The sequence below is a fragment of the Haliaeetus albicilla genome, chromosome 13, assembly GCF_947461875.1.
Source record: "Haliaeetus albicilla chromosome 13, bHalAlb1.1, whole genome shotgun sequence".
Taxonomy (NCBI): domain Eukaryota; kingdom Metazoa; phylum Chordata; class Aves; order Accipitriformes; family Accipitridae; genus Haliaeetus; species Haliaeetus albicilla.
The window spans coordinates 20760164-20782965 of NC_091495.1; the positions used below are offsets into that span (position 1 = coordinate 20760164).

The window sequence follows — 22802 nt, forward strand, 5'->3', positions numbered from 1 at the left end:
GAGGCCAAATGCATCATGAAATAATCGTAACATCAGCTCCTGTATTGATTGTCATCAGTTTCTTGACAATAACTCCGTCAGGCCCTTCCAATTGCACTACCTTTTCTGGTTTACCTCTTGTTATGTCCATGGCAAAGTATACCTGCGGTTTCCCTGTGGAGCCGTATCCACCATCTCCACGTTGTACTTCACCTGGGTTCGGAACACGCGACCTGAATGGAACTAATTGTGCTATTCTGGTACCTTTAGGAGTAGAAACAGGAGGGATTAAAACATGAATCATAATTTTCACAGTCCCACAATAATCTGCATCAATAAGCCCTGGGACTACCAGGATTCCTTTTAGAGCTGTTGAGGATCGCCCCATTAAAAATGCACTAAGCCCAAACCCCAATGGTCCCTTTATGTTGAATGTGTACTGCAGTTTCCACGTCCACTCCGGAGCTTCCTGCAGTGGCGGATCTGGTAGTTGCAAGGCTGCCTGAGGGCCAGCAGCCCAAACCCCTTGCATTTGTGTCGTCGCGCGAGGTGCCTTGGTGCTCGGTGTAAAGTTTCCCTTCTTCCTGCATTCTTGGTGGTATGGTTATCTTTCTTACAACTGTTGCACCGTCTCTTTGTTAGCAGAAACTCTACATTGGCTCTTGATGTGTCCAAGTTTACCACAATTAAAACACTTGACCGAGGGCTTCTTACTGGCTTTATCAATAAGCAGATTCCGTATTGACTCACAGCAGTCTTTAATTTCTCAAGGACTTTCCAGTGAAACGCCTCCCATCTTTTTTGTCCATTATTTTGTACAACAAATGGGAATGCTTGGAGCATAGTCCCGTCCACAAGGGCATTTTTTATTACTCCCCTCCAATGCCTCTACCTCTCGTCCGCAGCGGCTACTGCAGGCGGCTCCGCGTCTATCGCGGGCGCAGTTGGTTTCACCGTCTCTGGTTCCGAGAGGTGGGATGGATGAAAGGACGGTGGCGGGGGCGCGGATGGTTCTGCCCGGGGGCCGGCTGCCGCCCGCGACTGGCGGCGGCCATTCCATGGCCGGCTGACACGCGCCGCTGCAAGTGGGTGGAGGGGGGGGGGAAGGGAGGGGAGGAGGGAGGGGGCGGAGGAAGCGCCGGAGGGGGTGCAGATGACGGCTCAGCAGGCACAGGCTCAGGCAAAGGCTCAGGAGGCTCAGTCCGCTCTCCCGGCAAGGGCGCCTGATTTCCCCCGTGGGGGGGTGTTTCCTCCTCTGCCACAGTCTCCAACCCCCGCTGCCTCCCAGTTATCCCCTCCGAGGGTGGCCGTTCCTCCCACTCTCTCAACTGACGGTATAAACCTCCCTTGACATCCTTGCCTGGAACCCAGTCCAAGAGGCATTCGTCTAAGTCCTTCCGAACCACCCGCCGCAACTCCTCCCATGGATACTTCGGAGGGGGCACATCCGGCCCCGCTGGTGCCGTCCCTACAGGAAAAACCTCCGTCTCTGCCGCACCCTCCGTGTCCATGCCCTCAATCAGAGATGGACCACTCTGTGAACCCCGCTCCACGGCCGCCCACTCTGTCTGAGTCTGACTTACTGTCCCCGAGGGCACTATCTCCCGCTGTTCCTGAGGCGGCGCTTCATCTGCAGACATAGCAGCTCACGCAGCCAACCAGCATGCCTTAGCCTTCCATCCTGCTGCGACCACCTTCTCCACCTTTCCCCAACTTTGCAATCGTTCAGCAGCTGCGCACTCGCCCGCGAGTGCAGATTGGAGCAAAGACTCCCGAATCTCTCCCCATTTGGGAGGGCTCAAAACTTCTCTAGGAGACCCAATGTCTCCCCGGCGCAGCATCCATAGGATGCATTCGCCCGTGGGGCCCTTCCTAATCAAACCGCGGGCACCCACCTCATCAGCCAATACCTTTAAGACCTTAATCACTTGCACAAGTTCCATCGTCGCCTGTGTGACCGATCACGTCAGGGTCACCACTATGTAGCGTTCGCTACATATCAAGGTGCCGCGATTAGATCACTGGTCGGCCCGGACCAGGGAAAGAGACAGATAACACACACAGTGTGAGCGCCAACTTCCGCCTTTTATTGCGCAGTTAGTTAATTCCTTTTATACTAACAAGGATAGGCGGGGTTACAGATGCATCATAGGGCTGCGACTAACCCTCCATCTTTCCATGACATCGCGAGATCTTCCAAACGCCAAACCCTACAGTCTCAGCCCAGCTATGCACATGTGTTTGCATCCATTCCAGAAAACCAGTAGGCTAGCATTCTCTTGGACTGAAGACATAGGTCCTATAAAATACAACAAGACAAACATCTGGATCTCTCACCAGAGGCAGCCCTGCTAGTGTAACAGGCAGTTGTGCAACATCCCAGGCTTGTCTCCTGAAGTTCTTGTTAGATACTCTGAAAGTAATTGTCATCCTTAGCACAGACCAAGAGAAGGCCTTCCATCAGTGATAAGCAAGTTGGACATCTCAGTTCCTTCAGATCAGTTTGCTTCATAAGGTTATTGCAGTGCTCAGTAATATTGATGCCACTACAGCTTCTATCTCCTAAATGTTTCACTTCAGCCAAAAAGAAATGCCAAAGCACCAAGGCTCCGAGTCCTTGCACGTTGCACTTCTCTACTGATATCTTTCTGTCCCCCAGTCACAGCAAGAGTGGTCCCAAAGTCCAATATGTTCTTTTGGGAGTTCTCCACAATACTTTTCACTTTTCAGAGTGACAAGTGGCCTTCTGCTGCCAGTCAGTCATCCTCTTCTGGGTGGAGATGGCTGGCCCTAGGCTAGGAGCACAGTTCAAATGGCAAGTACAGGGGTTTTCCCAGATACAGGTATGAATGAAATCATTTTTTCAGTTCTCTGAGCACTACCTCTTGTTTGAAGGTAAGTGAAAAACAATCTAAAGCAAAGGAGGGATATCTGTATCCAGAACATTTTAATTGGAAGAGAGTTTAATAACAAAATTGCAGCCCTAGCCATATGGCCTTCTTACTCTGTGTGTGTGTGTGTTTCTTTCAGAAGCAATGTGGCATAGATGATACTAGCCGTAAAGCATTTTCTACAGAAAAATATGCAAGCCCAGCTCATTTCCAGTGCATGATAATCACTAAGTCTCCCATGAGTGAACCTCTGATACTTTTTAGCTAATGATTAACCTTAAGCACTCCCTCCCCTTATGCATTTGGATTAAAAGGGCAATACAGAGACTGAAAGCAGTACTGATGAGTGGTTCATTCTCTAATTCTATGGACTAAAGCGTGGAGTCATCTGACAAAGAATTCAGGAGCAGCAGGTCAGGCAGTGAGGGGACTGATCCTATTAGGGTTAGAAAAGAAAGAGAAAGTCTGTCTTGTGAGCAGGCTGAATTCAGGGTGTTTATGAGCTTCATCATGCTGCTTTCACTGGTGCCAGCAATGTTTGTATGGTACAGATGGCAGCTGTTGATTTTTCCATTTATTCAGCTTCATACTCTTCTTTGTTCTGGGGAGTCTGCTGTAATTAAGACACTTTATAGTGTTTTCTTGTACAAAAGTCTAGTGTTTAGAGTAAGGCTTTACTTGTCAAGACTATAAGATTCTATCCGTGACTCTATTCATATGACCCCAGGTAAGTCATTCAACCACAGTTTTCAGCTTCCCAGCCTGGAAAACAATACCAGTCTCAGAGGGCTTATGTAAGGCTTCATTCATTTGACTGAGATCTCTGGATAAAAGTTGTTTTAATAGGAGAAAAACATTGTGATTCACATTCTTATTAAGCCATAAATGTTCTCCCTTTATTCTGGATAGAGAAAAGATGTGGAGGATAAAATTTGCCTGTTAGTCTCATTTTATGTAGGCCTGATACCTGTATGTTCTGTTAAAAAATTCTCCAGGGCAGTAACTGGGAACATGGATGTTTGATTCCTGGGCGTCCTGGGTAGCACATGTCTTGGGACAGCAACCTATTAAGTACTGAGCAGGGACTGGCAGCAGCAGAGCAGCAGCATGCCCCTACTCACCATACACAACTCGCAGATCAGCTGGACTCTGCTGCTGGTACTAGGGTATCTTTTACCTGCTCCTGGGTGCTATGGTGTTCCAGCTGCTGGAAAAGCAGGCAGAGACCCTCTTTTGGGACCAGTTCCAGCTGGAGAAGCTCAAGTTCCTGCAGAACTACACATGCTTGGACAGGCAAGCCCTGGAGCAGTTTGTACAGGTAAGAGGAACAGGCTCCCACTATTTTTGCTCAAGCATTATTTTGGTTAGAAGAAATTATACTGTTGGGGCCAAACATGTCATAAATTGATCTGCTGTCCATGACATTAAAGGACTAACTGTACAAGAGAACGGCAGAAGTTTCTCAAGCCCATTCACATACCTCTTTATCTTGATCTGTTGCACTTCTTTCTTTTCCCAGTCATGAACTCGCAAAATATGCAAATCTGCTGATGCACCTTTGTGCTACCTGTGATGGTCTGACAAATTATAGTCAATGTCTTAAACATTCGTTGAAGAACTTTGGTGAAGAAAACGGCCTCTGTGAAAACGCTGGAGTTTTGTGAACAGGACAATGTGGCCGAAGGAGAGGGCCCCCCAGAGGGTGGGACCGCGCTTCTCCAAAGCCGCAATTCCTTATCTTAAGTGACCAGGAGGAGCACAGCATATGCGCCTGGAGGAGGAGGCCCCACAGAGGATGGGACTGTGCTTCTATCTTAAGAGGTCATGCCAGCAGGAAAAGAGAGGCAACTCTGTAATGAACCCCCCCCCGCCAAAGCTCTCCAACCGATTCCAGAGAACCCCGGGAATCGGACTGCGCATGTCGAGACCATCGACTAACACACTATAAAAGAAGGGAGAACGAGTCCTCGGCGTGCGCCCTCCGGATCTGGATCTCTATGCTGGCTGGACCAACGCTGGACCCGGGACTGGTGAAACCCTTTTGTTCTGTCTCTCTTTCTTTCTTTCTCTCTCTCTCCCTCTTTTCCTTCTCTCTTTTCCACAGTCCCTACACCTCATCCTTTTAAACATAAACCGTTGACCAAGTCTGAGACTAGGAGTGGATCTAGCTGCCCCTGGGCTCCTCTTTGAGAAGGAGTCCAGAAAGCAAGGGGGTCTGCTCTGAACCTCGTGACTCAACAGGAGGGCTCTCCTTCTGATACGTTTCATGTTTCTTCTTCCATTTCTTTTTCTACACCTCCCCTCTCTTCTCAAACAGTGGCTTAATGACATGTTGCAAGGTTCATATTGATAAGTTCATGTGTACTTGGGCAAGGTTAGCTAGGTTGAATAAATGTTGATTGTTGTTTGAATTCCCCTGGTGTCATTTCACCTTAATTCTGACAAAGGAAATCCACGAACCTGAGTCGCTCCAACTTTGGGATGCGACATCTTAATTGGCGTCACGGACAGGATTTCCTTTGTTGGAAGGGAGATTCTAATGGGATACCGGACCTCCACCCGGAGAACAGGCGGGGAGGATCTGGGAAGGATCTCTCAACAATAAGTCAGGAGAGATCTGAGCAGTGGCAGACATAGAGGCCCAGGAAAAATCTGTGTCTGACTGTTCCCCAGTTTTTAGAGAGGTTAACTGCCTATACGGGATTTCCCTTGTTGGAAGGGAGATTCTAATGGGATACCGGACCTCCACCCGGAGACTGGGCGGGGAGGATCTGGGAAGGATCTCTCAACAATAAGTGGGGAGAGATCCGAGCAGTGGCAGGCATGGTGACCCAGGAAATATCTGTGTCTGGCTGTTCCCCTGTTTTAGAGAAGCTAATTGCATATAAAGCCCACCCTTCCCCACAAGGAGTAGCCTGGGCACTAAACCACTGTCATGATCCAAAAGCCATTGTAGGAAGAATTGAGAAGCTTGCAAAAGAAGGCAGGTTTCGCCCAGGAAAAGGGAAGGCTGTAGTGTGTGCAGTGTTAGGGGCCACACTCTCAGCAGCTCCGGAAGACAGACAGGAAACAATGAGAGCTGAGCAGGCAGATAAGGAGAAGATTCAGTCTCTGCAGGATTTAGTTAAAGTCCTGCAAGAGCAGTTAACTGTTGAGCGTAATACAACGCAGCGGCTTCATGCTGCCTTGTCTGATGCGTTAGATTGGGAAAGAATTTTACGAGCCAAGGCAGATGAACGATCTGACCCGGACTTAGACCTGCAAGGTCTAGAGGTAGTTCAAGTGAAACAGCAAAAATCTTTATACCCAAATCAAGAGTTAGAATGTACCAGAAAAGTTTTTTACCCTGAGGATGAAGAGATAGCAATGAGGCCATTAATTAAAACAGAAACCATAGATAATGGCCAAATTGGTGGAGCACCACACGTGACCATTAAGGCGATACCATATTCTGCCACTGAATTATCTAAAATTCAGGAAAAGTATATCCGACTAGCAAAGGAGACCGAAACAGAATATGTGTGGAGGGTGTCATTAACCGGTGGTGACCGGATTTTATTGTCAGAAGATGAAGCCCAAGGATATTGGGGGCCTGGAGTGTTCCTAACCACCGATGATCCTAGGGAACCATGGTCTCTGACGCAGCGGGCAGCTTACTGGGCAGGGGGAATAGACCAAATGGAATGAGGAGAACCAACACGGATAGACACCCCTTCTATAAATCAGTTAACCGAGAGCTTACAGAAAACTGCTTGTCTCCAATTAATGCATGATAGGCGATTAGTGCCACAACAGCCCTCTCCGATGTTGTTAAATGCCAGTCCTGACAGAATGACTCCTCTAATCAGGGGTTTACCAGATTCTTTGAAATTATATGCTGTTCAGCTGCAGGATAGATTACGTGATGCGATAGCACCTAGAGGAGGCAGGCGGAATGCAGGAGGGGCCCTGACCTGGGGAGAAGTGGCACAGGAATTGATTAACTATGGCCGGAGAATGGGTCTCACAAGGGAAGAAAGCAGGGCTAAGCCTGCTATCTGCCAAATAGAAGGACCTGGCTGACCTCCCCCATCTAAGACTGTAAACACCAAAAAGCCATATGGGGGTCAGCGGAACTTGTTGTGGGCAGAAGGGATAGAAAAGGGAATTCCCCGGGATGTGATGGATGGCTTGCCCACCTCTGTCCTAAAAAAGTTGGTCCTAGGGTGGAAAGACAAGAACAAGGAGCCTCCCCATACTGACTTAGACATTTGAGGCTATAAGGGGGTGAATCCACAGTTGCTGGCAACTCCCACTCCCCAAACGCCTACTGCCCCAGAGGAAGGTATGACTGTCTGCAGGACGGGAAACTAGACAGGCCGTCCCCAGTAAGTGAGCCGGGGGAAGGCCAGTGGGTTTATTTAAGGAGGCTCACTGAAAATAAGACAGGAGACCTGTTGATTACTTTTCCCCTTGGTCCCTTTAAGACCCCAGCAACTTTTTTAGTTGATACGGGTGCTCAGATGTCAGCACTCCGGGCGGATGTTGCTAACCGCAATGGAATAATTGCAGATAAGAAGCAGATATGGGTCACAGACGTTTTCGGAAGCTCCCAACCACAGCCGACAGCTAAAGTTAAATGCTGGCTGCCAGGGGATTCATCCCCTGTTGAGGTTACTATGATACTAGGTCCTCTACCCACCAATATTCTAGGACTCAACCTCTTAAAGGGCCGGTCGTGGGTAGACTCTAAGGGAAGAGAATGGAAATCTGGGTGTCCCGCAATCTCTATGAGGCTTTTGCAGTCGGCACCAACTCTTCCCCCTTCAAAGATAGTTAATGTCAAACCTTATGCTTTGCCTTTGGGAGCAAGGGAAGGGATCACTTCAGTGATAACTGAGTTACGGGAACAGAGGATAGTTATTCCTACGCACTCACCCTATAATTCCCCAGTATGGCCAGTCCGCAAGGCAAATGGGAAGTGGTGATTGACAGTTGACTATCGACGCCTGAACGCCAATACTGGCCCATTAACAGCTGCAGTCCCCAATATAGCAGAATTAATTGCAACCATACAAGAACAGGGTCACCAGATTTTAGCAACCATTGATGTGAAAGACATGTTCTTTATGGTTCCCTTGCAAGAAGCAGATAGGGACTGCTTTGCCTTCACCTGGGAAGGTGTACAATATACATTTACACGGCTTCCCCAAGGCTATTGCCACTCACCAACCATTGCTCACTATGCATTAGCCCAGGAACTAAATCAGATCACTCCCAAAGACGGAGTAAAAGTATATCAATATATTGATGATGTGCTAATTGGAGGACCAGATACCACTGTGGTGGGGCAAACCCAGAGAGAAATCATTAATCACTTAGAGAATTTAGGGCTCCAAATTCCTGCCGAAAAGGTGCAACTTCCATCACCTGAAGTAAAATTTTTAGGTATCTGGTGGAAAGGAGGGACTGTGTGTATACCTCCTGAAACCTTGTCCACCCTCAAACAAGTGAAGATGCCTGAAAATAAGAAAGAATTGCAGCATGCCCTAGGCTTGCTAGTGTTTTGGAGAAAACACATCCCCGACTTTTCTATCATAGCTTGCCCTTTATATGATTTAACCCATAAAAGAACTGCTTGGGACTGGACACCTGTCCATGAAGAGGCTCTGAAATTATTAATTTTTGACGCAAGGATTTACCAGGCCCTAGGGCCGATACATCCAACAGACCCACTCCACATAGAATGGGGTTTTGCAATTCGTGGGTTATCTATACATATGTGGCAGCGTGGACCTGGAGGTCCTACTTGTCCTATAGGATTTTTCTCACGTAGCTTTAAGGATGCTGAAAAACGGTATTCAGTTTGGGACAAAGGACTCTTTGTGGTTAACCTAGCCTTACAGGAAGATGAGAGAATTATACGACAGCAGCCCATCATCTTGCGAGGACCCTTTAAGAACCTGAAACCAATATTGGCTGGAACTCCTCCCCCTGCAGGAGTAGCTCAAGGAGAAACAGTAAGGAAGTGGTTAGACCCAGTTAGACCACTACTGTCACACTAGACAGATAGAGGAGGGAACACCCAAAATGCTCCAAATACAGGATCCCCCTTCTGATCACCCAGATACAGAACCCCCTCCATCGTACATCAAAGTGGCTCCTGATTTCAAACCCCATTTAAAAAACGTATGGTTCACTGATGCTTCCGCAAAAAGGGACGGAAAGACGTGGAAGTATAGAGCAGTAGCATTACATATTGATTCAGGGGAGCATGTGATAACTGAGGGAGAGGGTAGTGCCCAGGTAGGGGAGTTAGTTGCTGTGTGGAGCGTAGTCGTTAAGGAAGCTGAGACAACAGAACCAGTATACATTTATACTGACTCCTATGCAGTGTTTAAAGGATGCACTGAATGGTTACCATTTTGGGAGCAAAACCAATGGGAAGTAAACCAAGTGCCAGTGTGGCAACGAGACAAATGGGAAGAAATACTAAATATCGCCAAGCAGAAATCTTTCTTGGTAGGCTGGGTTGCTGCACACCAGGCAGGGGATAACTCAGCTCACCTCCTTAATAACCGGGTAGATTCCTTAACACGTCTAGCCAGTCTTGCCATCGATGGTGAAGCAGAAAAACGGGAACAGCTTTTGGAGTGGCTGCACATGAAGCGTGGCCATTCAGGGAGTAAAGACCTGTACAGAGAGGCTATTAGTAGAGGATGGGCTGTTACACGAGAATTATGTAACACTGTTATTTCTGCATGTGGTCAACGTTGAGTTCGTTTGGAAAAATACAACCCTTTAAAAGAGCAACCCCTACATTTAAGGAGAAACAAAGGTTTATGGCAAATGTGGCAAATTGACTATATTGGCCCCTTTCGGGTATCAGAGGGAAAATGATATGTGTTAGTAGGAGTTGAGGTGGTATCAGGACTAACACAAGCTGAAGCTGTATCCAGAGCAACAGGAAAAAATACAGTGAAAAGTCTTAAAGTATGGTTTAGCTGCTTACCCAAGCCTCAATCAATTCAATCTGATAATGGGAGCCATTTCACCGCTGGAGTGGTGCAAGAACGGGCTAAGGGTGAGGAAATCCAGTGGGTTTTTCACACCCCTTACTACCCTCAAGCTAATGGTATTGTGGAGAGAACGAATGGACTTCTAAAATGAGCTCTGAGGCCCCATGACCCAGGGTGGGCCTCATGAGTACCAGAAGCAGTATACCAACCAAATCAATAGCCGGTAGGGGGCAAATGGCTGCCCCCGACTCCTAGCATTCTGTCCCACACCTCCTTCTATTGTTCCAGGAACGAAAGATGGCAAAAACCCTGCATACTTGCTCCACTATTCTGGACAACCAGTATTAGTGGAACTACCCACTGTGGGGCAAGTGCCCCTAACCCTAAAGACACCCCTTAACCTCTATTCCTGGGTGGCCACAGATGCTCACGGGAAAGAGCATCGTATCAATACCCGATGGATTGTCCCATCCTTCTAAGTGGACCTTCATGTTCTGAATTAAAGTTGCTCCAATGTTAAATGGCTGATAAGAATATGTTTTTTCTGTATCCCACTAACTGGATTCTAACAAGCATATTAGTTAAGATGCACAATATAAACCTAACCCTCTGTTATAGTACTAAAACCATAGCTGCTTGATTGCTTGCTTATGTTTTTGTTACTCTGACTAGTGATGCTGTGTTGACTTCTCAGAATTCCTGAGTTGGGGGGAGGACACAGAGAGCTTGACAACAGACCGCGTTGGAGTTCTTGCAGCGGCACCTATGCCACATAAGAGCAAGAGGTCGCTATAAATTTATTAGCCTTTTTACACACAATGAGCACATTCTGCTGATCTACGGATGCTTTAATCAGAGCAATTCCAGTCAAGAAAGCTTGAAGTTTAAGGCTAGTTTGTATGCATCTATAATAAGTAACACATCCTACACATGGCCTGTATGAGGTTGTTTTACAGAAGCTGCATGAGCACCTTGGAGAGTACACCTCAGCTTCTCGGATGGATCCCAATCACTAGCAGCACTGCTTGACATCTCCTCCAATCCTATCCCTCTAATGATTTTTTATTTTTATATATATTTTGCAGGTTATCAGAAGCCCACGGCAGGACTTATGTTTTCACTTGATGAGTGGGCCATTATCTGTATTGTTTGTTTGGTTTTCATTGTGATATTCTTATGGTATAACAGGGAAAGATGGTTTGGAACTCCTTCCTCCTTGCCTTTCTTAGCTTTGGTACATCTGGACAAGGAGAAAGGACCTCCAATTTAGCTTGGGAAGTGATACAAGGATTCATACATGTCTGGAATAGAACGGATCAGGGGATCTGTATTCAGATTCCTACTTCTGCCGAGCAGGGGATTAGATTCGGTTTGATACCCATGAAGCTCAATATTGGAAAACATAATATGACCAATGGCATTATAGGGTTAGTAGATGCTCCTTTTGAGTATCAATATCAAAGTGATTATACCTCCTCTGGTAGATGGTGGCGAGATGAAGCAGCCTTCTATGACGCAACACTACCTTGCAATAATTTCAACTTCATGGTTTTCAGATCCCTCATTAATTATTACATGGGAATTATGCATGGGGACAAAAACCAAGAATCAAACCTACAAGAAGTAGCTTGCCCTTCCAAGGTTCTCCAGTCCAAACCTGTGCAAAGTCTGCCCTTCTTTCATACTAGAAATTGTCAACTGCCTTTGAAGATGGTCCTGCAATTTCAGGCCTCTAAAAAAATGATAAAGTCAACCATCATGAACTGTGTTATCTATCACTTATAATGAGAGATAAAGGACTCTTGTTCAATATGGGTTGTCAATGACATCTTCAATTACATTTTAATCTATTCCTCAAAACTGGCTGGAGATAAATTACTAGACCTTTCATGATATTATTATAGACATATTCTCATTCTAGTATTGCAAGAACTGGACAGAAATCCTTGAACTACCACTTTCTTCATGCTCAAAATTTATCCAGTTACAGAGCTGGGTGCCTGAACAGTTTGAACTCTTTCTGCCACATTATTAAACCTGGTAGAAACTCTAAACATGCTGCAAGTTTACACTGTCCGAGTCAGAGGACTTCCACAACGGTATATGCTTTTAATCAACAAAAAGCCTAGATTCTGTAAATTAATTTAAGCAAATAGTGAAGTTCAGACCAGAAAGGGAAGAGAAGGCACCTGAACCTCTGTCTACAAGGACAATGTTCTGATTACTAATACTGTGATTATTTCTTGTGGAACATTTGGCATTGGCCAGAAAATGAATAGAGTTTTCAAGAACTTACATGGCTAAAAATACATCTGTTTTTTTCAACTTCACCAGTTGGTGATATTATCTGTCTTTCCCTTATCTCTGTGATAATGATTGTAGAGAAGAAAACCCTGACTCTCATTCTAAACCAAATTGGGATACTTCATAGGATTGAAAGGTTTAGTTAATCTCCAGTACCCTAGAAACCTTAGGGAGTGTTCACACATGTCCAGATTCTCCTTTCTCTGGATCCAGTGGAGCTTCCTTAGCACTGCCGTGCCACTCAGAGAATCACATTTTGCTGCATCTCTGCTGAATTAGATACAATCACTTGTAAGCTGTTCCAGACAAAACCAACTGAGGGCACCAAATTATCATCTACAATGCACCAAGCTTCAGAGTACTTATACTTGATAGTCCTCAAGGTAAATGTAAGTGCAGGTGCCCACTGACTCACCTGTCATCTGTAAGACCTCTTAAGAAATTTGTCCAGCTCTTACTAATAGTAGGGAATAGAAGTCTTTCCATATTAAATCTCTAACTCTAAAACTAATGCAGGGAAGCAATCATGTCTCTGTACATTTTAACTATATGGTTAAGGAGGCCTGTTCATCTTGTCAGAAGTTCCAGTCTGAAAAGTCACAGTATTCAGGCTGTGGTGAGACAGAGCCACTAGATTCAGTCTGAGCAGCTGACAAGTATAAGGTGTCTTGTCTTATTGCCAGCTCTTTAAACCTAAATCATGGAATCTGAGAATCAACCCAGGTTTCGTTTAGCATATCCATTATCATTAATAATAGAGTTACCACTTATAATTCATTAACTTTTCATTTGATTGTGCGTTAAGCAAATTCTTGCTATTCCATGTCCATAAACTGCATTGGCTCTGCTTGGTTAAGACTGCCTAGCTGAGAGGTGGCCCTCAGCTGCAGCTCCTAAGCTGAACAGCCTGGAGCTTTGGGAAAGTGCAAATCCAAAGTCTGTGATCTAATACGTCTCTGGTAAACATACTTTGATCAGGAAATTATGCCATTCTGACAGCATAACTGAGAAGCAGATTCATTGAGTAAGGAGGTACCTTTTTTAAGTCCCTGTTTTGACTATGTCCATACTTTTTCAGCCCCAAAGGAACTGATATAAATATAGACTGAGAAGACCAAATCCTTGTCCATGACCGTAAGTGGCTGCAATGTGCATTGGCAGGGGGATAGAAGCAGAAATGGCAGGCAGTTTTTATTCTCTCCACATCCTTGTATAGCTTTATGTTGGCTTCATACTCTTACTGCGAATTATAGCACATTGCTTTTACTTACTGGCTACTTCTGCTCCCAAATGCAACAGCTAATGTTCATCAACCATTCAACAGCTACTCTGTTTGCACTCCAGCCATAACCGTTACCTGAGTTGTAGATGGAAAGGAGCTAGGAGCTGTTATAACTCTCCCACATGAACCTGTTTGTTTAGGTAGGATTCTACTGGGCACAAGGATGCCATTTCTTTCATGGGGTTGTACTTAAAAGCAACAATCATACCAAGAAATCTGGCCCTGTCAGACTATGTCTGAAGTGTTCAATATTCAACATTGCCTTACTCTTCCATGGGCTTCATGATGTGAAAGTTGGCTTTCATCATGTGAATGTAGCTCTTCTGAACTCTTGTGCATTGAAACAGATAGAACTGACAAGTATTCCTTACAGGGATGAATTAAACCTGTGATTATTTTAGACATTTCAAAAGACTCACACCTCAGTAGCTTATGTTTGTTCCCTCTAACCAGAAAATAAAATAGTCAACTCTAGGTAATTTGATGTGTCAAACTCTTCCCATTCTAAGAACAGGCTTTTAATGGATAATGTAAAGTTCTTTGTCATACTGAAAAGAAACTCTGCTGAGACTTAATCATGAAATCACATATGATGATGCCTAGCAGCCCTATTTGATGATCTTGATCAAACTGTAGGATTTTTTACTGAAGGAATAACATTATCTATTAGACTTAGGATACTCAATCCACCAGCACAGATCAGCTAATATTGCAGAACCTATGCAAAATCAGATACCTTGTAGCAGGTATGTTCATCACATAAGCAATCCTTCTGGCAGTGGTCAACATTTGAATCAAGAAAGAATATATTCTTTGGTCTCATACTCCTGCAACCAACTAAAGCTGTTGAATCCTGCTCATGTCTTGCATGACACAAAAGTCTTTGCAAGACATGACCAAGTAATTCCTTCAGGCATTTGGAAAAATAATGAAGGCTGTGGCCTGAACCTCAAAATTGGTATGTAACAAACAAGGGGATTCTTGAAACCCCAGCCACTGAGCAGAAGGTAACCAGCCAGCCTCCTTCAGAGAAAACCACGGGAAGAGCAAAGGAACACAGTCTTCACTAAGGCAGCTAACAAGATAGTTGATGCATAAATAGGAGCAGCATTTCTTTTGTACATAGTAGTTTTGGTCATCTGGTAAGAGCTATCTGGAATAGCAAAGAATATTTCATTAGCTAATCTTTCAGACTAGGTGAATCCTAACATTCATTGAAAATTGTTGGGAACTCATAGCCAAAAATAGTAATTCATCCTCACTAGTACTTACATAGAGGAAACAGAAATGAGCATGTTCCCCATGCCCCTCCCCACAGACACAGCCATACATTTACACATGCCCAAATTAAAAACTGGAATAAGATGACTAGGCTAGGGAAGGAGAGAAGAGGAACTGCCTTTATTTTTTATGGCATAACTTCACTTTCCCAGTTTGGTCACTCTGGGGACTCCCTCCACTCCCTTCCCCTTAGCCTTCAACTAGTTATGGAATCTATCCTACTTCAATGGCCAGTGCTCCAGTGACAAGAGTTCAAGTTCCTGGCCAGCTCTATTTCCAAGTTTTGCCATGTCAGCACATGGCCATTTTAGTCAAACTCTACCCTGTTATCTACACTGTTCATTGCTCTGCTTGCTCAAGATTGAAAGCAATATTACTTCTGTCTTTTTTTCTGACATTCTTCCTGATTTGGTCTAATGGGTTGCTCATCTTTGCTCCTTTGACCTCTTCTGCCTCAGGTCCTCATGGAAGCATGGGAAAAAGGGATCAACCCAGAAGGAAACTCTACAAATCCCAGTAACTGGGACTTCAGCAACTCCTTTTTTGCAGGAACTGTTGTCACCACTATAGGTGAGGTACTCTCTTTCCTTATAAATTGGGGTTTCCTCCAGCTGTCCTGTAAAGCCCCCAGAAATGTGCAACTGGTGGACAGAATACCTCTGCAAGACAGTCTTGACTACTGTGGGTTATGGTTTTCTATTGTTTTGCAATTACACCTGTTATTCTTGTGTATCCAGCATACTACACCTGCAAAAAAAGCTGAGTGCCTACTTGGTACATGCAATATCATTTTGTACATGCACAGCACATCTTGAGGTTGCTTTGAAGCACTCATTTGCACTCACCACAAAATTAGAGACCTATAGAAAATTACAATACTCTTTAAAAATAATATTTTTCTTGTTAAATTTTCTGTTAGTAGTAGTGAATGCACAGGGCTCCATCATACGCTATGGCAATTTGTAGGCAGATTTAATTGCAGAAAATCATAGGTCCACAGCTTCCTGAAGCTTAACGTAGTTGAGCTTCCAAGCCTAGAAACTTCCCATGGTGGCCTGCAGCCTGAATGTTAAGCCTTTTCATGTAGCTGTTTTCTTCTTTTTTTCCAGGTTGTTGTAACCTGGCCCCCAGTACTGTGGCAGGGCAGATCTTCTGTGTGTTTTATGCCTTATTTGGAGTGCCCCTCAACCTCGCCTTCCTTAATCAGTTGGGGAAAGGCCTCAATGCTCATTTGATTACCCTGGAAAGATGGGTGCAAAAGCCAGGCCGTACTGAGATACAGTGTCAATCTATCATTTATTTCCACTATTTTAAAACTAATTAAAGTTCTCTTCTCAGATAGGTACTGCAGCTGCTAGATTGGGTTTCTTGTGTATACCTACATTTTTCTGAACCACAGGAATTACATGGCCCTCTATATCAGAAAATTGATATACTCCATTTATCTACAATAGCTTTAAAGCAATTTGCTTTTGCTTGAGGGACTCTAGATTTGCCTTTTTAAAACCTGACTCAGCAAAACTATTAAGCAAGCATGGCCTCAATTTTGAGCAGGGTCCTTAAGTTCTGGTGACCTTAGTACATACATACATTGTTGAATCAAGCTCTTCTTATCTAGCCTATGCTAGCAATCTATCCAGAATCTAGCTCTACACTGTGCAAAGACAACTTGTTTTTATTGGCCTGCTAATCTGGCTTGAATTACCTTCCCTCATTGTGCCAGCAATTTAGCACTTCCTTTTCTTTTCTTGAAACGTAAATACTCCTTCTCCTTATTTATAGTTTATTGGTGAGTCATTGAACTAGTCCAGATGTATTAGAATAAGGGAAGCACTGATAATAGAAAATACATGAAGGTCATTTACAACGAAGTTAGTGCATGTTTCTGAGTAAAGGTTCAATTAATTGACCTTTAGTTAGGGCAAAGGGAGATTAGGTATGTTAGATATGTTGGAACATTTCAGAGTTCTGGCACAAGTTTTTTCTCTTTTTCGTTTGTAAAATCTCTAAGTCACTGCATTCTTTACCTACACTGGGAAAGCTATAAAATTACTGTCAAATGCAGACTTGGTTTATATGAGCAAGAAGTTCTTTAGCTGCATAACCTATGTCTGTTCCCCAAATGCATGCAGCTCTACCACGAGAAGGATTTTCATGCTAGTATAGCTGCATCTTTCCTGAGATTTCTAATCGCACCTCAGGGATGTGATCTTTTTTTTCCCCCCCTAAACTAAGACCTCATTTCTGGCAGAACTCCTATCATCAGACAAAGCTTTGGAGCTGTATCTGCTTGTTCACTCTGAAAAACCTCTTCCAAGAAGGTGGTTCACCTCCTTTTAAACACAATTTAGTCATGCTTTGGGAAATCAGTTTTTCTTCATTCCTGACTTACTCTCCCCTATATTATAGGTTTGTACCTGAAAGATCTTAAAAGCCAGGGTAAAAAGTAATGTTGTGCATTTCAGTATAAAATTTTATGCAAACTTTATTATCTAATTAAATGCTATCACACTTCTGGAATGAACTAAATGAGAACAGATATCAACTATAACCTTGTCGATCAGTAATTCTTGAAGTGCTTTGCAAATGAGGTAAGAATTATTATACAGCTAGAGACACATGGTACATAATATAGAATTGATTTGTCAAAGTCACCCAGTAGGCTTACATCAAGTTTCTCAAGTTCAGCCGGACTATTTTATATGTGAGATAACAGAGAGAGAGAAAGAAAAACACGATACCTGGACCTTCTACTTTATAAGTGGTTTGGCTGTTCATTCAGTCACTATAGGTGCACGCATAGAAAATCATACTCTGGTTTGAATGCCCTTGAGGGCTTTTTTAAACAATTGCAATGAGTTTGCATCAGCCCACACATCACTAGTCAAAAGTTCACCAGAGTGTGTTCCCTGGAAATTGTGAGTTCCTGATCCTCAATCCTAAACTCCTAAAATCCCTTGTCATGACCCATCCACTGGCCATTCTGTGTACCTATATATTGCACACATATGCTGTAACTTATCTCCCAGAAGGCAGACATTTGTACTCAGAGACACAGATCTGCCCTGTGCTGACAGAAAACAGTTCTGCTCTGAATGTTTCTAAGTTAAAACAGGCAAACTGACTTTACTTAGATTTCAACCAAACATATTTTTGGCTGAGGTCTTGCAAGCCACTTTGTAAATCTTTGGAAGAAGTCATGGTGAAGAGAACCCTAATTTGTTCTTGCCAATCTTTGTATCATGAGTTATGCAATACTTGGTGATTTTCCTCAAAGACAGGAGCCGATTGATTATGAGAGCATCTCCACTTGACTTGAAACTGTAAAGTGAGTATTTCATTCTTATGGTTGCCATAATAAGTTTGAAATTATGACTTGAGCATACTTACAAACTCATTGCAAAAAGCTTTAAAAAAAAATCCTCATTTTTTTCCCAATTTTGAGATTTTTTGGATTCATGATTAGATACAGTATCTCTGTGCAGGGTAAACAGCAAGGTCAGCCTGCAGGGCATGGAAGCATTGGTTTATCCTTTCTTTTTTGCACATTGCTCCCAGCTGGAGTGGGTTTGTGATTCAAGAGCAAAACAGACCCAGCAATTTCCACTAGACAACTGCTCAGTGCTGTTTAGCTGTCATCTTCCTTTTATCTTTCAGGTGGTTCAAACACTGACAGTGGCAATCTTCCTGACCACTGGGACCTTGATTTTCCTAGTGTTCCCACCATTGGTCTTCAGTTATGTAGAAGGCTGGAGCTACAGAGAAGGCTTTTACTTCACCTTCATCACCCTGAGCACCATTGGATTTGGGGACTATGTAGTAGGTAATAAAGAAGGTGAACTGGATTGAGCTTTGTTATTAGTTACTCTAGTATAAAGCTAAATATATAGAGCACAGATATCCATTCTACCATAAACCTGGTACAAGAGTGAGCTGGCCCAGTCTGGTAATGATGAGCTCATGTATTATATGACGTGGGCATTTTTCTCTTGGCAGCTAAGCTGAGAGTCACCAAACTCGTTTCACATATGCCACTGAACACCCATTCAACAGTGACTATGTCCAAGCTGGTACGAATATGATCCATGAGTGACAGGTGGAATACAAATGAAATCTCTTTGTCAGTATTAAGCCTTTGAAACATCCTCTCCTAACAGTGATTTGTTTCAGCAAGTGTCTACCATTCCCAATAAGAAATCATGTCAAATATGAAATGCTCAGTACTTACAATGGGGATAATATTACTGACAACCCCAGGACACCTGTGAAAGAAAACAAAACCAGTGAGATTACATAGTCTTTAGAGATCTAGGCTGAGACACAGCAGTAGAGAGACATGAGGGGTTATTTTTCCACCCACTTATTTGAACAAATGGTCTTAACAGGTTATGTATAGTGTCTTTATTTGTTAAAAACACTAGGGTCTGTTACTTCACAAGTAGTAGCTCTCCTCTCCTAGAGGTCATAACTATGTCCCAAAAGAAAATAAAACCCCATCTTGTGCTGAATCTGGACACTGTGGGGTTTCATGATGATCTGGATGAGAGAGACTAAATGGGTGGCTGCGGTGCTGCCCTGTCCCTGTATCAGCTGCACAGATTGTCCATGCTGTGGAAATACCAAACTGGGAATTAAGATTCCCATAACCACCTACTTAAAACGGCTGCATTTCCCATATAATATTCTCCAGGTAATTCTGAATCCTGGTTACTGAGGTATATCACCCGACAAAAAGCAATAACTATATCTCTGAGGTAGTAAACCATATCTTTCTAAATCATCTGAGATCCCCTGTGTGTCTCTTGAGTATGGATTCAACATTGGGTTTCCAAGATGATGTTTTTCTTTGTCAGTGGCTAGGAACACTCGATTTTGTGCATCCCTGATTAACAATAGATATGGCTATTTTTATTATATATCCTCAGCTCCAGAGATTTGATGCCAACTGTGGTAAGCTTAACCTGAGAGTTGGAGCACAAAAAGCAAAAAGCTCACAGATCACACAAAAAGCTCATAGATCACACAGACTTGTTAAACATACACTTTTGAAGAGGGTGGAGAGGGTATATGAGCATGTATGTTGTCTGGCAGACCAAAGCTATCAAGATTAATATGCAAAGTTTCCTGGATTTTTCAGGCACAAACCCCAACAAGCACTATATCCCAGTGTACAGGAGCCTAACTGTGATATGGATTGTTTTTGGCTTGGCCTGGCTAGCTCTGGTCTTCAATGTGGGAGCTGATTTGATGGAAAAATTCCTTCAGCTAAAGTGGCACAAGGCTGACTCAAGCTTGGCAGAAGGACCCGCCACCAAATTGGAAGATGAACCTGAGCAGCCTAGAATCCACATCCCTAGCTGAGCAAGTACACAGAAAGCAGTCTTGAAAGCTCATCTTTCATCTATATCTCACAGTAAGCAAGCCCTGTGGATAAAGGACTAAATCACAGGTTGTGGACTGTTTCCTAAGGAGGAAATGTTTCAGATGCATTGAAATTTCCACACACTGTGTAGGCATCAGCCAATTAAAACCTCCAAAGAAGTAGCACGCGTGGTAAAACAAGTGTCCCAAGATTCATTTTACACCTCTCACTCAACAAAGGCAACTTCCCCTGAAGTAATCAATTATTATCCTTTCTCTTTCTCCAGTGGAATATAGTTCTTATGGTCACTCATTTTCAAAAAATCCAGAGTGACTGCCTCCCAGCTCCAATGACAAGTCACGTCACCAAGAGTCTCAAGTGGAAAAAGTCAGGTACAAAAATCTTTCTGCATTTCAAATTAGAAAACAAACAAAACCACAGAGGAATATCGACAGTAATGACCACCTACTTAATGACATCCATCCAATTAAGATTCAGTTGATGTTGTCTGAAATTAGCAGCTTTTGTATAAAATGATAACATTTCTTTAGTTCCTGGTCTAAAATGCTTTTCTTTTAAATTGTACAGAAATTATGTGTCTATCCAGTGCTGCCTGGACTGTTACAATTCATTTCAGAGTGAACTGACAGCTCAGAGCAGGTCCTTCTCTTTATCACAGTTAATTTCACAGCCACTTGAAAACAGCACTTTAAATTTAAATGCAAGCAGACTTCCTTATTTCCAGCCAGATCACAAATATTATTCGAGTCTAGCATTTTCTTTGGGCCAGTTCAATGAAGAACTATCATGCACCGTACAGAGATGATGCTGTCCGTTTACCTCTAAACAAGGCTGATGATAGGCTCTTGTGTTAAATCTGATCCTCAGTCATGCGCATTGTGTCACCTGTGAGAAACAGGGAGTTTGATTTTATCACAGGTATTTTAAGTCAAAAGTAGCAGCAGCCATCTCCAAAGAAGCAGAAAAGCCAAAGAAGGGCATTTAAGCACCTTATGACAGGCTAATCACTGAGATGTAAAACTGTAGTCATACTCTGTGTTAAAGTATACTACAGAAACTTGATAAAACAATTATCCATTCATTGAGTACCATACTAGATTGTTTATAAACTTCATTAACATGTTCCATGGGTATGCTTGTAATTATGTACACACTGCTATTTATTCAGTGTGTTTATAACTCATACTAACCATCAATTAATCCTATAAAACTCCTTTATAAGTGGAACTAATGTAAAGTGTGAGTGAAATATGACTGGGCATGTAGACTAGCTCCAAGCTAGCCTATGGCTGACAGGCTAGAGTAACATCAAATGTCAGCCTTTCAGCAGCTGCTTTGATATTTCATTTTGGGGAAGCGTCCATAAAACATGTAGAGATGTGTGTAGGTCACAAATCTCTTCCCACATACCTTCTGTGCTAGATTTTTACTTCTGAGGAGGGTCACAACAGATGCTTGTTCTTACATCTGACTTGGTGCTTGTCTTCTTTGCTAGTTGCTGACTCCTGCATAGTGCAGTGTGGCTGCTCAAAATCTGAAATGCTGGTATGTAAGAATGCCAGCTATGGTTTTTTCAACTCATTTCAAAACTGAGTTTTCAAACACTTATCCCGTCTAAGATTTCCCTCATGTCTTACCACTACCTACCTCACAGATTTTATCTCCTCAGTTTTTGCACTGATCTTTCTGTATGCCCTCAGCTATTCCCATAAATCTGTGCAACAACTTTCTTTGTAGCCTCTGTCACCAAGGGCAGCCAACTCTCTCCTGTCTGGCTTTTTGTATCTTTGCAAATCTCACAGGAAAGTTTCTCAGTATTCTCTATACTTCAGACATAATGTTTGCATATGCAATTGCTAACATCATCACCATCACTGTACTCTGTACCTGCCTTGCATCAACACTACAAGACATTTTAGGCCTGTTTGTGTGAAAGACAAAATTAAAGTTCTACTGACTTTTATATCTAACCTGTTCCCTTCACCCTGCCTTTTTCCATGCCTTCCTTACTTTATCTAGCCACAGGCAGCCACAAAACATGCACCTGTCTAAAGGTGATCCTACAGAGTGTTGTACACCATGCTGCATGCCATAAAAAATGATAATGAGGTTTATCAGGGATAGAAAGCATGCATGCACCACTTACTGACAAAGTGTTAAAATCATTCTTACTTGACATCTGACAGCAGGGCATTTGGATTGCTTTTACTGCAGTCCAGAAAATTGCTCCTGTACCTGATACTGATTTTGCAAAGTAGCAGCGTGGTGAGACTGTCTTCTGAATTCTTTGCTACTACTGCTTTTAGTAAGGCTGAAAGTAGCTGCAGCAGTTCTCAAGCTGCCAGCTGGAAGACTGAAAATGGTACCTTGAATCAAGCATACGGTCATGTTGAAACAGAAAAGAGAAAGATACTGATGACCTCTCCTGTGTTACACACATGATAGAAATTTCTTGCTCACTTTGGCAATTTTTCAAGTTCCTGAAAAGATCCTAAAGGTCATGCACATCTGTAATCAAAGTTACTTTGAGATACATACTTGGAGCACTGGCCCAGTTCTTGAGCATGGATGGATCAAGTGCTTTCTAGTACTCTTCCTTTAAGAAAAAGGTAGTAGTAAACACGTATCAACAGACCAGCTAAGAAAAATAACGTGGAAGAACTGTGCAATCACAAGGGCTTACA

General features: G+C 43.4%; 1 protein-coding gene across 1 annotated transcript; it reads left to right on the forward strand.

The window, feature by feature from the left end:
• The first annotated feature begins 2217 nt into the window (after nt 1-2217).
• Nucleotides 2218-20297, forward strand: LOC104324132 (potassium channel subfamily K member 16). The gene is given in 6 exon segments (XM_069801353.1): nt 2218-4039; nt 4041-4188; nt 15194-15305; nt 15845-16007; nt 18389-18558; nt 19873-20297. Coding segments are annotated over 6 exon segments (879 nt in total). The 5' UTR covers nt 2218-3977; the 3' UTR covers nt 20097-20297.
• The last annotated feature ends 2505 nt before the right edge of the window (nt 20298-22802 follow it).